The sequence below is a fragment of the Poecilia reticulata genome, linkage group LG6 (genome assembly GCF_000633615.1).
Source record: "Poecilia reticulata strain Guanapo linkage group LG6, Guppy_female_1.0+MT, whole genome shotgun sequence".
Taxonomy (NCBI): Eukaryota; Metazoa; Chordata; class Actinopteri; order Cyprinodontiformes; family Poeciliidae; genus Poecilia; species Poecilia reticulata.
In genome coordinates, this window is record NC_024336.1 from 17,362,395 (window position 1) to 17,381,013 (window position 18,619).

An 18,619-nucleotide genomic window follows, 5' to 3' on the forward strand; every position below is an offset into this window, starting at 1 on the left:
TTTCAAACAAAGTGGCATTAAAAAAAAAATACTTGTGAGTAAAAAGGTGTTTAATGCCATAAAGACAATTTGGGCACAGTTGGAATCTGCCATTCCTGCAAAGAAAAAGCTTGAGAATGCGACAAGAAAGAAGTGGCAAAAATGACCAAGTGGGAATGAAAAGTGGTTTTGCTGCTAACAGAAATTTATAGAAATACTTGTTATGGAAGGTTCTGGAACCAAAAATGTTTCCATTTCGTTTTGATCATGTTTATGCCATGTGAAACTCATTCTATCTGTTATTGTCCAATAAATGCTGCCAGTGATTCTGCGACCCCCTCACCCCCCGACCCCCCGCCCCTCTGTGTCATGAAATCAACATAAACTTAAAAAATTGGAGGACCTGAAATAAGAAAATGTAAACTTTATTGCATCATTCTACAATCCCAATTTACAGAAGAGAGAAAAGATAAACACATGTAATGGCACAGTTGCTAAAGCTGCAATAATCCAGAAACACGTCTTAGTGTGTGAATTTTAAGTTTAGCACATTAATAAGGCATCTGGTTCGCTCCATCCGTACATTAAACGACCAACATGTAAAAGCTCTTCCAGCAACACGTTTAAAAAGAGCAAAAACATTCTTTTAAGATTTCTCATCGGAACTAGAACTTCTCACCAGAAGGGCTTTGGAAAATCCTTGTGTGCACGTTGTACGTTCTGCTCTGTGACAGATTAAGACATCAGTGTGATCACAATATGCTACGCCGCTATAAGACATTTGGTGAACTGATAAGCGTCATTAGACCTGAGTGCATTAGCTGATTAGTACTGATATCTGCTCAGCTAATGTATACGGAGACACAAAGCCTGTAATATCACTGCTGGCCAGTTAAGAGAGTTTTGCAGAGAGCAAATCAGTTAAGATCAACTTTTCTAAAGATCTTCAGCAACCATATAAGAAGACAGAGTGATTAATTATGGAGTAAAAAATATATTTTCTTTCATCTGGGCAGATTTTGAATTTAAGCACAAATCTTATAAGAATATTCAGAATATTAATAAGGTATCAAACCGAATAGTGTGACATATGTGAATAAATTACTAAGACACAGAGACTGTATTTGTGTCAAGCTTCCTATTAGCAAATTTCCAAGGTTTTACCAATAAATGCTTAGTTCTTGTACTAACAAAACGTTCTGAATTCATAACCAGCTCTAATCAATTGTTTTAAAAAAAAAAAGTCAGATCTAGATGCAGAAATATGCACAGTTATAAAAAACAGTGGCTTGGCCTCAAGTTCATGTGAATACAGTACTAAGAATGTCCAAGAGAGCTGTACTAAACCAGTTAAACTATTCACTGAAAACGTGCTGGTTGGTGATGAACTGTTGTAACAGCTTCACAAAGCAGTGGGCATCCAAAATCTGAGGTACAGTCATAAAGCATCTGCCTCTCAGCTCTTTTGGTTCAAGTAAAAGCCTTTTTTCCAATGACTGAACAAGTCCTTCAATACCACAGTGCTAATATCCCAATTTGTGACTTTTGGTGTGTGACCCAGTTTTCTTCTACCAAGCAGTTCCCTCAAAAAAAAAAAAAAAAAAAAAATTGCTGTTTCAAAGGTCTTCCTGTATTTTTCCATTTCTTCATTTGGTCTTCTTGAAAGATTCTTTTAAGCCAACAATGCTTTGTTCCGCTTTATGAAGAGAACCAGCAACAACAACAACAAAAAAAAAAAAAATTAAAGACTGTTGAAAGGCAGTATGTAAACACACAGATCTCTCAGGAACTATACACAGAAGAAAGATGATTGAATTAAAAAAATAAAAGTCCAGAAAATCAGCCGGGAGGTAACACTGATTAACTTAAAAAAGGAAGAAAAAATATCACAAAGAGAAAAAGGTAACAATTTCAAACTTTAAAGTGCAAGTATAAAAAAAAAAAGTCGTTCTACATGTCATCTCAAGTCAGATGTTGAGACAGTGTCAATGGTCTTTAGTGGAAAAGTGCAAGTTTAGATCAGAACACTTTCAGAAAAATTTTTTTTTTAAGAATTTGACTCAAAATAGTAACAGTTGGGTGACTAAAGAGATTAGTCAGGACTCAGCTTCTCCGTAAGAAAACAGCCACCTCCTCCAGAGGAACAGGGAAATCCTCCAGAAACGTCCCGCCATCAAACACCTGCTCGCTCTGGCTGTCTTGCCACTGGAAGCCCCCGTCTGGTAAATAAATATCCCTCTGGACTGCCCCCTTCTCCACTATCGGTGCCACCAGGACCTGAAAGCACACGAGTTTAAACCAGTTCATTTTACCAAAACTGATCTAGTGGCCAATTGGAAGTTGGATGGGGCTCAGAGGCTGAAAACGTAAGCTGGATCCTCTCCCAACAGCGAGGGATCAGGTGGCTCTTTACCTCGTCTCCAATTAGAAACTGGTCATCGGCGGTGAAAGTCATGGGGTCGCTGGGACTGAGCCACCACAAAGGACGGTAGATGGGGTTTCCGGTCAACTGCCACTCCTCTGCATACTTCTCTAGTAGTGGAACCACATCCGTCTGGTGCTTTGTGATATAAATCCGGGTCAGATTTAACACCTGGAGGGTTGACACAGATCATAAAGTTAATGCGTACAGGCTTGTACTCTGACGCAACACCACACAGCGCAGCTACCAGTCGGGTCAAGCAATGTAGTCTCTCTCTTTTACTTCTACGACTTCTTTTTTTAATTCACTGTTAGACGGTAAACCAAAGTAACGGCGCATTACTGTCACCTTAAGCACACCATTCCAATGGGAAAACATGGTAGTGGCCGCAGCATGTTTTGTGGATGCTTTTGTTCAGCAAGGATAAGGAAGCTGGTCAAAGTTGAAGGTTCATCTTCCAGCAAAGCATACTGAACTGAAACTAACTGAGAATTGCATCCACTTGCCAGTTATGCACCACTTTGTGATGATCTACAATCACACCAATAAGAAACATTAAAGGCTGCGACTGTAACAAGAAAAATGTGAAATAATTTAAGGGGTATAAATACTCCATCAGCGTCCTGTGTTTAATAAAACAGTGCCTGCCAGTGCAGAGTGCTTCATTTTCCCCTTACAGTGGCTCTACTGTCCAAGCACTGCTCCGGACTGCGTTTAGCCAAACGAATGTAGCATTCCTAAAAGGGTCACATCCTCCTCAGAGTCCCGTGACAAAAACCTAATTTGACCACATCTATTAAAAAGAAAATGTATTTTCATGAGCTGGGGATTGGGAACACTTGGAATGAGCTTGAACTGCTGCCCAGGTTTGAGTGAATCTTGCTCTAATTGAGAATCCAGGCGTGTGTGTGGCTTTGAGGTTTTCGCTGCTATTTGACTCCGCTGCAGTTGCTGCTGTGACCTGTCTGTGACTGCATAAAGTCTCACAGATTCTGGAAACAAGGTGCACCAAAGTGCAGTAAAAAAAAAAAAAAAAAAGCCATATTAAAGTTATTTACAACATGTATTTCAGCAGACTGTTTTACAGTAAACGTCACCTCGGTCTTGCGTCATTCGACTTTATAAGCTGAATGCTGCACTTACATACCAAAGTGGAAAACTTGTTGCTGTCTAATGTCTAGCAGAACTTGTCCAAAAGCTCTATTTTTATCTTCGTCACGCAATACAAATTGCTACCAGTACGCTTTCCCCGCTTCCGTCTTAATTGCTATTGGTTCCGGAAAAAGTAATTCATCATTTTAACTCTGTCACAATTGTCTGTCATTAATGGAAACCTTAATTGCGACAGTAAAATATTTTTACCAGAAWTTGCCTTGGAATCATTATTCCAGTTGAGGTGACTCTAGAGAGTGAGAGTGAGTCATAAATCCAGAACAGGGATAGTAATTCAGAACAGATGGACTCTTAACCACAGGTGACTGAGATGACGAAAGACTGGAAGGATAGGAGGAGGGGTGGAACAGCTGTCATCCTCTAGAAATAAATAAAGAATATACACACTACTCAAAAAAAATAAAGGGAACACTTAAACAACACAATATAACTCCAAGTAAATCAAACTTCTGTGAAATCAAACTGTCCACTTAGGAAGCAACACTGATTGACAACGGGGACCCTCGTCGGGTCAATCAGTGTTGCTTCCTAAGTGGACAGTTTGATTTCACAGAAGTTTGATTTACTTGGAGTTATATTATGTTGTTTAAGTGTTCCCTTTATTTTTTTGAACAGTGTATTTTCAGGAATCTGAGCTCTTGCAAGTTGTTAGGAAAAGCATCATGATCCATCACCGGAGATTAGACACCTTGTGTTCCTGCTGAGCTTGGTAAACTGCTAATTTCTTCTTTCCTGTGTAGAAAAAATGTTACGGTGCTAAAAAAAAAAAGCATCAATGAGAACAACTGTCAGTATGCTACTTCTTTACTATCTTTGTTTAAAAGTAGCTGCTACTGTAGCTTAATCTTAAGACTTATAATATGCAGACATCCCACCTGTTAAAAAAAACAAAAAACAAATTGTCAGATTACTACAATCTGCAGAAACTTCACAGTGGACTGCGTCACTGTGGTCCAAGTTTGCCCCTTTTTTTTCTCCTTAGCCCCAGTAAAACACCACCAAGTTGTCTCCAGTTGAAAATGTCTAAGCAGAAGAAATGCAGCAGCTGTCATCTATGTCCTCTGCTTCTACCAAACTGCTGGAGTATTTTACGTCACAATACTCTCAGAGTAGATCTTTTCCCTGTTGATGGACAACTTTTCTACCATGTCTTCCTTCCACTCAACTTTCCATTATTCTACAACTAAGATTGTGGAGAGTATAAGTGACTGCCACACAGCTCGCAAGTCAGCAGTTTGACCCAGAATCATTTGGGTCACACAGGGTAATATTTTTGACAAAAAAGAAAACTTTTATTTTGATTATATTTTTTGAGAAGATACATTTTTACATTTTCATTAGCTACAAGACAAAAACGCATGAAATGTAATTGTATGGTCTGTGATTGGTTAAGAGTATCGTCGGATTACAGTTGCATGTACCTGGTCCTCACCAAAGACCCAGGGTGGCGTATGGAAGCTGAGAACAGGAAGAAAAGCTGCTATCTCCAGCCACCGGATAAACAGCTCCTTATCTGTGACCAGGTCTCCAGACAGAGAGCCTCCTAAGGGAATAATAAGACACGACTCAGGGGGTGATACTAGTTCTAGAGCTGATTCACTAAAAACAACATGAAGTTTTTGAAAAAGACAGAAATAGATATGTATTACATAGATTTTAACTTAATAAATGTTGGGCTCTAGGAGGGCAATATTGATRTAAATATTTACACGAAGGCTTTAAAATCAACTACAACTTTGTGTGTAAGTTTTACATTTTGAYCCTGCTCCTCAGTGCTGCCAGTTCTTCATGTTTCAGATGAGTCTCTGCTCCAGCACACCTGATTCAAATTGATTTCATCAACTCCTCATACTATAATTACATGCTGCAGAAGCCCATTAATCACTGGTTAGTTTCAGTCAGGTGTGTGTCAGCAGGGAAACACCTAAACACACAGCACAGTCGCCCCGAGGGCCTCAGAGAAATACCGAATTAGACTTAAGACAAATGAATAGATCGCACTTTTTTTTTTTTTTCAGAAAGTGCCTCTTTTCTCCACTTCAAAAAAAATAGTTTTCACCCAGACATCATCTGTCTGCTTGGCTGCAAGCCACCATTGAAGGAATTTAGAAAAGGACTGGAGTATGTTTGATTTAGTTTTTTGCCAAAAACCAAAGTTTGTGAATTTCAAAAAAGAAGCATCTTATTGATCTTGCAAAAAAAAAACATTTTATAAAGAGGCTGTTGCATTACCTACTGCATCGGGAATGAGGAAGTTGTATCCCACCAAGGCATGGTGCAACAAGGAGGGAATGATCGCCCTCAAACCCGTTGGACTCCAGTCAGACTGTAGCGATGCCATCTTGATGAACAGAGGCATGTGGCTTGACCTGAGACACAAAATGTTTGTAATTAACAAACCTTGATATGAAAATATAAATACTTACTTGAAGAGGAAGATGCATTACCTAGTTCCAGCTGTCATGATGATGGAGTCTCCTATGCTGGTGGCCATGTCAGCCAGAAGTTCAATGTATTTATCTCCACTGAGAGCCATCGGCGTTCGCAGGGCCTGCTCCTCRAACAGATTCCCCTCCCCACCCTCCAGTACCACGTACTCCATCCCCAAATGGGCCTGCAGGGACTCCACTCTGTCCAGGAACCAGCTCACAGCCGCTGGGTTAGTGAGGTTCAGCTTTACGCAGAACTTTCCTCGCCACTGGGTCAGCACTGGGATCTGCAGAAACGGACCAGGAAAACAGTGCAAGTGATGCAGGTTTGTTTGATGTCACTGTAGCATTTCAGTTTTGTAAGATCTAAATAGTACCATGATAGATTTTATGAACTTGGTTATAGTTTTTTGAATGTGCATAGCGTGAAGTGTTTACTTTTAGAATATTTTGTGTCTATTTCACAATTTGAATGCCATTTATTAAAAAACCAGTACAAGATCGAGTGCTGCACAAGTAAACAAGTAAAAGTAATGACCCTGGGTCAACTTACCCCTTTGCCAATACATAATTGCACCAACAGGCAAGCCCATAGTCATTCATGGTTATGCATTTGATAAAGCAACTTAAAAATGGAGGATATAACAATGCAGTTAATATTAAAACTATCTTGGCCGTGGCAGATTTAGATAGTGATGGTTTTAATTTGGCAGTGAATCAGCAAAAGAGACAGGCATTTCTCAAAAAATAACCAACTATTGTGTAATGAGTGCCAGTTTTGAAAATAATTGGCATAAGAGCCTGTTATGACTAAACAGATGAACACAGTGCAGCCAGAGACCCTGAGCAGGGAGAATGAAAGGGAAGGCAGAGGGAAYGACCACAAAAYGGAATCTGAACCACAAACTAAAGATCAACACTTGGAGAAGAAATTACAGTAGAAGCAGAACACCAAAAAGAACTAAACAAGTCAACACAAAGTAATTAAGTATTCAACACCCATAATGTGAGTAATAAACAGCTCAAAATAATGCAAAAAACACAATCTAGTGAAAACCAGAAACACAAAATCTCCATTCATTATGACACTGGCCAAGTGACTCCCTGTTGTTATATTCTATTCGTTGGAATCTTAAAGCAATATATTTTTTTACAGCAGGCTCTRAATACAATGTGGAGAAGTACTTTAAATTAGTGGGTCACATAAGGTACATAATGTCCCTGTGGCAGATACAAACCCACAGAGGGTCACTACAAAATTAATCGTTTTCCTGGTAATTACTTTACCACATAAAACTTATTACTTTCTCAAAATCTGTGCGCGAGATAGTTGACTTAAAAACCACTGAATATATATTTTTTTAACATAGATACAAATAATAAAAAAATACTAATAATATTTAGTGATTCCCTTCAGACATTCGCTCCAACTTACGATACACATTTGTTTTTACTTTCACTGGAGGCATTATTTGCCAAAAAAAAMAAAAAMAAAAAGGTAAYGTGTAGGGGAGTAAATACTTTTTCACATGGAATATGGACAGTAATAAATCTAGTTTAGGTGAAATACTGTAAATTTTAAGTGGTGGCGAATGTTTTTGCTGCTTGGTTCTCACCAGCTTCCCCTGAGTGGCTGAGGGAAGGCTGAGCCAGTAGTCCTCTGTGCCGTCAGTGAGGGAGGTGTGGAACTGCGTGGTGTCCACGCCCAGGAAAGGAGACAGGGTGATGGAAATGTTAAGAAGCTTGACAAGTGGGAGGTCCCTGGTCAGTCTCTTGGACATCCCTCTTTTCCTGCTGTTGAGGTAGTCATGGTCCTACAGAAGGGAACAGAGATGCCGAATGATGCTACGCAGGTAGCTCTCACTGTGGACAATAAAGACATTCAACATGAGTTCTCACGAATGGAGATTTCAGATTACGTAAGTGCGCAACCAAAGCTCTTAAGAATACAAAGCTTTATCCCAGGATGCGAATGAACTGTGGAAACAAAAGATAGATTAACTCGTATTGTGTAAGTTTCTGGGTTTGCTTTGTAAATTATGTATGAAAGCATGACTAGTTTACATAACAAGAAACAAGACAAAACAAAAGCTAAATTCTAACCTTGACGTTTCGTCTTTGTTCAGAAAGATGCCAAACAATGAAAGGAAATAAATTATGGTGAGCCAGCGTAGTTGGTAAAAATCTTTGTAGGAACTGAAAAGAAAGGGCAAAGTCCAGCTAATGATCTACTTACTAATGATCTACAATWTTGGATTYCTTTCAACTATACTTGTAAAAGTTTTCCATAACGCACTGTAGGACTCCTTGYATCTACTGTATATCAAAACAGGGGATGAGGACAGCAGGATGAAGACGCAAAGAAACCGCAGGTTAACAGAAAACTTTGATTTTARAAACGTCTYGTTCACCAACTACAGATGTACGTTATTACTCCCACGATTTACCTCCTCCCTTTGTCGCTTCACACCTACTGATCTGTGAAAAGGAACATACAGTTACCATTGTGTATTTACAGTACAAACACAGATCCATGAGCTCCTCATCTTTCCGCTCCAGTGCGAACTCCCAGTCAGATCGCAGCATCGCACTGGTGTCAGGATCACCTGCTGGAGTTTATCTTGGCTGAGATCCCTTTGAACCTCAGCACACCCAGTTCTTCGCCATCCTGCAGTTACCACACTCTCAGCAACCCGAGATCCTTCTGAGTGGGAAGCTCTATTTATTTTCTCCAAACTATATTTGTTTTGTGATGGAACATCACCAGGTATTGACATGGATCCACTTAACTGTGGTGTATGTTTCTGTGCATGTTGGAATATCACTCAGAGGATGCTACTTGACGGACATGAAACCATAACATACAATTCATATTAAGCTAGTTTTATCCCAAAATACTTACWTGTTGGAATATAACAAAATATTCGAGGATGTTTTAGGAAGATTTAGACAGACAGATGTTTTCTTTACTTTGCCATTTCAGTGAACCTGTCCTCCCTCTTTTGCTCCCTGCCTGTTTCAGTCACAGTGGAGGTCCACTTAAAAATATTCCTTCAGCTGTGTCAGTTTTATGCACATGACCTGTGAACCAACCTCACTGCTCTAACTGTTAATGAGGAAGATCACGAGAGCCACACATTTTAGAAAAARGACAAGTGAATGAAAAAGAGAAACCCTAAAAAGAAAAAGTTGGACATCTTCAGTCAGTGGTTGACATACATTGCTGACATTTTAAAAAGCTGACCCTATGAGAAGAGCATTATGATGCCAGTAAGTGTGTTATCTGAGTTCTAAATGTGTTGCATCAAAATAGACGACGTTTTAATGTTGCACACACTCTCTGCTGCATTAGCCTGGCTTTCCTCTAAATGCCACATAAAAACATTAGCTGCAGGACTGTAACTGTATTATTCAAATCAGGGATTYATTTATTAACTAAATTACCAAAAATGCATTTTAGGTGTCAGGATGTTACTAGAGCTTCTTTCTCAACCTACTTGAACCCAGTTGGACCAACTTGTTGAGGACAATATGCAGAATCTCCAGTTGGGAGAAAACATCTGACAGGAGAGTCTGCAGGAACGGATGAGGAAGTGACTGTTCTTAAATGTGTCATGTTAGTATCGGAGATTAAAATTCTCTGTCAGACATTTCTCGATGAAGACCACTGAGAAATGTGGTTTAATCCTGTTAATGCACTTCTTATCGTTAAGGCATATTCAGCACATTCTAAGGATCAAAGTTGAAGATGTTTGCTGCCATCTAGAGCAGGGGTGTCAAACTCCAGTCCTGAAGGGCCGCTGTCCTGCAGTTTTTAGATGTGCCACAGGTACAAAACACCTGAATCAAATGGCTTAATTACCTCCTCAGTTCTCCAGAGCCTTGCTAATGACTTAATTATTCTATTCAGGTGTGGTGCAGCAGAGGCACTTCTAAAAGTTGCAGGACACCGGCCCTCGAGGACTGGAGTTTGACACCCCTGATCTAGAGGTTCGAGTTACACTTTGGGTATCTAACGCCAACATTATATTTTATTATATTGTTTTAAATACATTCACGCAGGAATGGGCGACAAAAAAAAATCTTCACTGGATCTGTATTTGTAGTTATGTTGCAATGTGATTGAATTTTTGCAGAAAARCAGTTTTGCAATGGTTATGGTCTTAGCGTACTTAGGCTTTAGATCAAGACTTACATCTGTCCCTCATTTGAATAGGCCTCTTAAGGGAGACTACTTAAAGTTTAAACTTGAGAATCGATTTAGACTTAAAAGTCTAAGAAGCGAGTGTACAGCATGTACCATTTCTGAAAGGAGGGTGGTGGAATGTTCATTGAGGCTAATGACTCCCTCCCCCAGCTGGTGTCTCCTCAGACGATTGGAGAAGGTTCTCAGTTCCTTCTCCACTTTCGGCCCCGTGTCCACGTTGGTGAGGAACTTCCAGAACGGCAGCCTGTCAGAAACACAGGGCTTGTTCATGACTCGTGACAACTGAAGGGGAATAAATTAAAATCTCTKTCTAACCCGAACTCACCACAACGTTTTCATGTTTGGCAGCTCCCTGCTAAGCTCGGAAAGCTGCTGCACGCCTTCCAGGTGAGCGGCTTTAACGTTGCGGGCCACACACACAGTGTACTGGAGAGGGAGGCGCTTCATACTAGGCAGCGACTTCAAGCAGAACTGCTGTCTGCAGTCCAACCCGAGCTGCACGGGGATGTCAGGGGACACAAGCACTGTGACTCCTGCATAGTGGGGAAAAAGACAGGACAGGGGGTCGTTAATGTACTGCGTCGTCAGAACCAAATAAATACTACATTTGGCAACCTTTCGCGCAAATTTTATAAAACAGAGCCACACTGACACAGGGACTTAGTCACACACTTTRTATTCAGTTCTCCAGTTGGCTTCAAACTGGAGGCAGTGYGAGTGAGACGATCCGTTGCAGATTCCACTTCCATGACATAGTGTACGAGTGTTACTGAGACCTGGATGAGTGCGGCAGATTGTTGTGGGAGGCAGAGAGCGGGCTGTGTCAGCTGATATCAGACGTAAGAAAAACACTGCCTGAGATGAGTGGCGGCAGTGGTGCGCCGTTGAAGGAGTGTGGCAGCAGGTTGCACCGCACACCTAGGGTAGAAGAGGCAGTCGGGTAGTTGGGGAAAATCCCTTTGCTAGCAGTGGAAATGCTCACAAATCTCACCTTTGACCAAAAGTTACCAGAAGATTACTAATTTATGTTTTCGATTGACGCAAGCGATGAAGTTTGGAAGAGAGACCATCTTTGCCTATACGTACGCAACACTGAGTGGTAGAACACCATTGATATTATGAGGCAGAGTGCTGGCTGCATCATACTGTGGGAATAATTTTCCAGCAGGGACAGGGAGGTTAGTCGTGATGGAAAGATAAACCTGAAAAAACTGGAAGCCTAAGAGAAGCATCTCTTACTGTTTGTTGTTGTAATATGATAAAGTATGAAAAGGTTCATGGGGTATGAATACTGTTGTGAGGCACAGTGACAGTCGTAAAGATAGTTTGGCTTTGGAAATATAAATAAGTGAGGGACAAATCAAGACTTTTGTCATGCAGTGGAAGTGTCCCATGAGTGTAGGCAGTCCTTGCAAGCAGTGAAACGATAAAAAAAATGCATGAGAAAATTTTGTCCCCAGATGTAACTGTTGCCCTGCAAGGAATGTCTTGTCCATCTCAGGTTACCTCTCCCCTCACCACTCTCCTGCTTTAAGCACCCGCTCTACCTCTCTGTTCTGTCCGGCTACGGGCCATTCCCATCTAAGGCCAGCGAAATCTGCTATCGATCAGTGTCGTTAACCTAGACTCTGACCCCGGCCCCTGACTCKGGGTTTTTCTGGGGGTWGGGGGGTTTGCCACAAGCTGCTTAAAGTGCCCAACCTGAGGATTTCAGATTCTGCAGCTGGTMTATGAAGAGATTAAATGGTCTGAGAAGCTGGTGAGCGCTTGGCCTGCTTCCGCCACCCTCTCTGGTTTCAATGCCCTTACTGTTCTCATGCAGGCCACCACCAAAAGCGGGCAGGGTACACACGTACCAGTTTATAATCAGATTAATAGTTTGAGAGATCCACATTTAAGTGCTGCATAAAGCCAGTGAAGAGCCTTTAACCTGAAGGTAATTCTCATGTGTTTGCAATGGATAATGTCAAAGAGATACTGGTAACACCTCAGCTGCTTCTCACAAGGTATTAGGTCACCACTTCTCTCCGTCATACAGATTTAAAGAGCTAAATGTTGTTTTTTCCTGATAAACAATTGTCAAATATATTTGTCATTTGCACAATACAACCCACGATACCCGTATATGAATTGTACTGAATTTAACAGTAAAATACTGCAAAAGAATATTGCTGAATTAGTCTGCACTAAAGCAAATGTGTAGAGCGTGGCTGAAAGTGGAGCAGCGTAGAAAATGTTATGGCTTCGTAAAGGGATGAAAGTGAAACACAAGCAGTGAAAACAGATGAAGTGAGAGTAAACCAAACACCAAGTAGATGCACAGAATGACGAGCAGATACCGCAGGCTGCATGCTGTGTTTTACTAAAAGTGTGCACAGGACGGAACGTGTCGTTTGAGGGTGACTTCCAAAGATGCTTACAGTTGAAACCAGATATTTACATACAGTACGCTGCGTAGGAATATATGTGTAATCTTTTATTCACGCCGTCTGGCATGAATTCACWCTAAACCTTTTGCAGTTTACCACGGTAAGATTTAGGAAAATTACTGATATTTACAAAATGGTGGAATAACAGCAAAATTTATATCTTTAGATTTTTCACTTAGTTAAATTTAGATGTTTACATACATTTCTTTACTAATTAGAATTGATTAACCACAGTAGTTTGGTCTATCCCTGATACAGCTTTACCTGGCTTCAAGACTGCCTCGCTCGCAATCACCTTTTAAACCCTTTCCCAAAACCTTCTATTGTAGTGCGATCAGGGCTTGGTGCTAGCCACTCCAAAACACCAATTTTGTTGTATTTGAGGCATTTAACAATTAATTTAATTCTATTCTTGGGGAAATTGGTCATTTGCAATCTAAATTTGTCTCCAATCTATAGCTCCCTGGCTGATTTCTTGAGATGTTCCTCATAAAGCAATATATCTTATGTAATGCACTGGCCTTTCTTGTAGCAAAACATCCTCAAAACACTGTGCCGTATATTTCATGCAGTCTATGCAAATAACTGGTTTGAACTGTAATTCTTACTGGAAGTAAAACAGAAGTGAGTCAAGGAAATGGGACAGCATCATCCAAAACTGCAGCGRTCCAAMGTTGTACTAAATCTTATTTTCTATTTTTATACAATCTAWCTCCCTTTGCACACAGCATSATGCTTTTTGYTGTCTAAGCAGAGTCTTACAAGCTCTTTGCTTTGGTAACAAACATCGCATGTCTCCAAATTCACCAGAAAATTCAAAAGAAAATGACGCAAAATTGAAGCCTTGTGTTAACAGCCAAGGTGGGATACTGAAGACGAAGCAAAAGGGGGCGACCCTATTTTTAGAACAATTATTTAAACGTTCCGAGCTAACCATAAAAAGAAAAAAAAAATCCACCAGCTCTCAAAGGTGAAATTATTTGCCTTACTAGAAGTATCCTCTTACTTTCAAAGCAGCAGGACATTTTAATGGGCACAAATGAGCGATTTGACACACRCATTCCTCAGTTTTACAGTTTGTGAGCAAGCGCACAAATCAAATAACTTTCGCACAACGTGGAGATGCATGTACTCACTCACACACTCATGTACACTTTCTTTAATGGAAAACTGCTGACATCCAAGAAAAACAGGGTAGGTCTGATGGCACCATAAAGGCTCCATGCACTTCCTTTTTGCTGGGGCAGAGGTGAACACTTGGAGGTGGCATGTGGAGATAGATTGGGACACTTTCTCAGGGGTCAGAAAGGATTTAATGTGGCATCTAGGGTCTCTAAAAGAGGAAAAAAAACCCACTGCTGCCTGAGTTCCTCCTGCTGCACACCAGATGGGCTGCACTCCTTTACCTGTCATATTTATACTGTTATTTATGATGCCAGTGCACCCTGACAAACCTGACTTCAGTTTTAAAAATGTGCACAATTCTCAATGTGTGCGTGGTTGCGTGTGTGTGTGTGTGTGTGTGTGTGTGTTTGTGTGTGTGTGTGTGTGTGTGTGTGTGCGTGTGTGTGTGTGTGTGTCAAGGCATGAATTTCCTTAACAATGGAAATTTAGTTTCTGTGCCCAACCTCAAGTAATTGATAGCCACAAAACTGGGTTCCTGCCATGTAAGTAAATTTCCAATCCCCCCTTATTGAAACAATAATGACACAATGAGGAACCTTTATAGCTCGACTCCTCTCATCACTCCACTTTATTACCTTCATGATTTTGATGAAAATAAAAGGTGGTTGACTGGAAAATGTTTCAGATTAATGTTTGTCGAACAGAGTAGAGTTTGAGTTTCGCCATAAACTTACTGGTGACCTAATAAGGCAATTAAAACACATAACTGGTTCTAAACATCTCCACTCAGAAGTCAAAAAGAAGTAAAGCGAAACACGAGCATTTTTTCCAGTTTAAACATACAAGCTTTTATCAATTATTTCATAATTATTTAATTAATTTAAATATAACTGTTACTAGATGGCTACATATGCTGTTTGCCATAGTCTGAGTTTAAATAAATCTGAACCTTTCCTGTTTTTGTCATAACTCACAACTGTTTCTGTTTTGGTTCTCACTTGTATAATTTAGTTATTTAGATCATCTTAATGTAATTTTTTCTTCTAACCTAAAACMTACAAGATATGTCAAACAATAAGAGGAAGGCATTTCAGTTTTCAGCTTTGTTACCTCTATTATATATTAACAGTTTTCATGCTTCTTTTACTTTTCAACCTTATAAGTTCTGTCACTTGTCCCGACTTTTATACATTCTGCTCCTGCTCTCCAGTTTTCCATTCATTGCTGCTATTCCAGTTGTTTGCTGTATGTTGTCTCTTAGTTTTTGAGACGCTACATTTCTGGCACTTTATCTCTGGCTCCTTTCATAACGGGGATTAGCTGAGTTACTGCTGCCAACAACTTAACATTGTCATTCTGTAGATGAGAGTTTTGACCCGCTCTTTTAGTGTCTCTCTCCTAGACGCTGACATTGGCTGAGCCTTGACTGGAACTAACTGTCTGTGCTCTCACAATCTGAAACCAGCTCAAAGCTTATCGGGTTCACTATGTTTTTCTCTGCGATGAAGCCACTAAAGGAGCTATTACTGCCATTAACTTTTTACTTCTGTTTGTACTCAGTGCATCTGCTTCTTTTTGTGTGTGTGTGTGTAATGCTCTGTCTTCTCAAATCCCCAGTCGGTCATTGTGGCAGATGGYCGTTCACACTGAGCCACGTTCTGTTTTCGTTTCCTCTGTCATTACATGGATGCTCAGTATGAAGGGAAGGAACCGTCAGCGACACAAAACAAGCAGCTGATGCTCGTCCAGGAGGAGTGACTGCTGCAAGTCGGTGACATAATGCAATCTTTTTTGTGAAGTGCCTTGAGATTACATGTGTTGTGAATTTGTGCGGAATAAACTGAATTCAAATGAATTGAAAGCAAAAAACACAGATATCTTACTGTGAACACTTGTGCTGGTTCAAACACATGAAATTACGCTAAAGTCCATTAAAGTCTGTGGTTGTAATTAAACAAAGTTGAGCTATATAATGAAAGTAGCTTATCTGGTGAATTGTCAACAGATGATCTTTAACCTTCTGTTTTACTGRTTTTATTGCATCTTGAGTTTGTACTTTCAATAAAACTTTAATAAAATACTTTCAAGTTCTTATCAGCTTTGCATATCATCAAAAAGCTCAGTTTGATTGCAATGGAGTCAGTGCAAAAGAGTCAAAATCGAATGCATGACGGTTTTACGGCTCTTATCTCTGACTCGGTCATACTTGGCTCCTGCCTAGTTGAACACACAAACCGTAAAGGAGGAGCAATCAAMTATCATCCCACATGGAAAGACTGAGTCATAGAAGGAAACAAAGAAACATTGAAAATAAATAATATTTCTAAGAGTCGTAGTTTTAAAAAAACGAGACAAGCTGAATTTCGATCTGATTCCTCCTCTGTGTCTAGAGAAATGCAGACGACAGAAAAAAAGTTCTGACTCAGCACAACTTCTCCACGTTTTTTTTTTTTGTTTGTTTTTTCTTTATGTTACAACCACAAACTTTGATGTATTTTTACTGTGATTTTATGGGATAGATCAGTTCATAAAATTGCAAGGTGGAAAACATAGGATACAGATTTTCCAGTTGGATCTGTGTTTGCTTTGGACCAAATAAGAAAGGCATTACCATATTTAAGTTATTTGTTTGATTTTTTGCAAGTCATATCAAAATGACAACATCCAGTAATGTTATTGGATATTAGATGTTTTCCTAATCATGTAAAGCCCTATTATAAGTACACATTAGTGACTGTGTAAATTAACCTGATTGGTTCTGATACCATGTGTGAAAAGCAAGCTCACAACACACAACCCAAACTTTATGACATGTCGCAGGAGAACTTCAATTATTTTTTTAATATGCAGCTGGCTGGTCATAATGGGAATTAACAAAATAGATTAATTATTATAGAGTTAGAGTTGGATAGCATCCAACTCTAACTTGTTTATTGGTTTACCCTGGAGTAACAACACTTCCCCAATATTCCTGCACACTGCCTGTCAGCTACCTGAAAGAAGGCCACTCCAACGTCTACGATTACATGAAAGACAAAAATTTCTGTTTGGAAAAATAAATTGCTGATCACAATAAACAGCAGTGTTGACACTAAATGTGTGGTCATCACCATCTTTTTATAGAAGCATTGTATTAAAGGGGGCTCAGTGGCACAGATGTTAGCACTGTTGTTTTGTAGCAAGAAGGTTCCGGGTTCGATTCCTGGCCTTCACTCTCTGCCCTTCTTCCTGTTCTCCTACCAACGATTATCTGTCCAGATGATCTCAGTTTCCTTTTGAGGATATATGGTTGGAGCAGTTCTGTTAAATAAATGGGTGCCAAACGATTTAACACTTTTGAGCTAAGTATATTCTTGGAAAGTCTTTGAAGTTTGAAGACCTCCTTATCACCACCCTAATCTTTCACTCACTTCACTGATTCTCAATGGTTGGTAAAACTAAATAACATTGAAACTACATGCATTATTTTGGCCTTTGCTGTATGTTAATTATTTGCTTGCATGTGCTGTATTAAATTACCGGTAGATATACAACTTTTTAAAACAGATGCATGTCCTGGAAGAGGAAACAACGGTTTTAGGTGTTCCTCAGAAATGTTATTGTTAGTTTACATGCTAGTTTGGTGAGCTTTTTCCATTGGAAACGGAGTAAAATCCTACCTCAGCTTGAGTAAAATGTTGTAATATTGACTGATCTGCTCCTCGCAGCTCAGTTATGTTTGTATGGATAAAGACAGGTGGGGCTGCGAGACGTTCCTCTAGCTGCCAGTATTCTCAAATGTCAGCCGCTCCTATACTTCCATATATCCTCTATCTAATCTTTCTGCTTCTCTGCAAACACCTCTGCCCTGTTGGTTCTGCTCAATGCATCTGTGCCAACAGCCGCCCGATATTTGTGTGTCAGCAACAAAATCTTCAGTTTCTTTGACTCCCAGAGGTCCTATTAGGTTGCATGTGTCACTCAGACCCTACCACATTTATAATGTGCCCCACTGACTAACTAAAGTAAGTGAAGACAGGTCACATGCCCGGACCTCGTGTGTAATGGTCAAGGAGTTCAAGCAGCTGTCCTAATATTATATTAAAGCTGCAGTATATTTACTCCCCTAAAGCAGAAACGGAAAGAAAGAGCAAACCGGAGGTCTAGTGAAGGCTTGAAGCCGAGATGGAATTTCTTAATGACATTAAATAGTTATATCACTCAGCAGAATGTTGCGGAGCTGTGGTCGCAGTTTTACATTTGGTTATTTTTGGAGTATTTCTTGAATCTGTGAAAGGGAAACATTCAGACAGCGAGTCTCAGATGAAACCAAAACAGAGAAGAAGAAACAAAAAAGCAACAACATTCTTCTGATTTTATTAATTAAAAACTTAGTAACTCTCAATACTGTGGCGGAGGCCATTGATTATACCATCAAGTTAGAAAATGCAATTATTTTTAAAGGTTAAATCTGTATGTTATCAGTATCAAGTATCAAACCATGCTGCTGGGATCTCTGAAGAAACAAAAGCATTTTTGAAGCTTGTTTGTTGATAGGGTGATGGTAAAAAGTACAGCAGACACAGTATGACATGGAGGCAATAGTGCAAAAAGTGGCTATGCGTTTTATGCTGTTGATTAGTAACAGAGTCACAGCACTAATTAGACACCCCTAAGTTCCTTCATCTTCCCTCCTGTCCCTTTGTTCCACACACACACTAAAGGTGATCCAGTGCGTGCCTTTTCGAGATCACGCTGTGATGCGCCTGTTCTCATTTGAATCTCGTTGTCATCGGATGGTATGGAGCTAAATATGGTGAGGCAGAAAAGAAAGTTCTTGGTGCAGAAAACAGAAGCAATATAAGAATAACGATGT

The 18,619-nt window shown here is 39.9% G+C and overlaps 1 protein-coding gene across 2 annotated transcripts in view; it reads right to left on the bottom strand.

Moving 5' to 3' along the window:
• Positions 1–388: 388 nt before the first annotated feature.
• Positions 389–18,619, bottom strand: part of LOC103466157 (SITS-binding protein) — a 24,842-nt gene continuing 6,611 nt past the window's right edge. For both annotated transcript variants that reach the window (XM_008411552.2, XM_008411551.2), the window contains 8 exons: positions 10,536–10,743; positions 10,304–10,454; positions 7,620–7,817; positions 6,022–6,290; positions 5,807–5,943; positions 4,996–5,117; positions 2,393–2,572; positions 389–2,256 (listed from right to left, as the gene is read on the bottom strand). In XM_008411552.2, the coding sequence (XP_008409774.1) occupies positions 2,083–2,256; positions 2,393–2,572; positions 4,996–5,117; positions 5,807–5,943; positions 6,022–6,290; positions 7,620–7,817; positions 10,304–10,454; positions 10,536–10,743 (1,439 nt within the window). In that variant the 3' untranslated portion in view covers positions 389–2,082. The remainder of the gene's footprint in view (positions 2,257–2,392; positions 2,573–4,995; positions 5,118–5,806; positions 5,944–6,021; positions 6,291–7,619; positions 7,818–10,303; positions 10,455–10,535; positions 10,744–18,619) is intronic.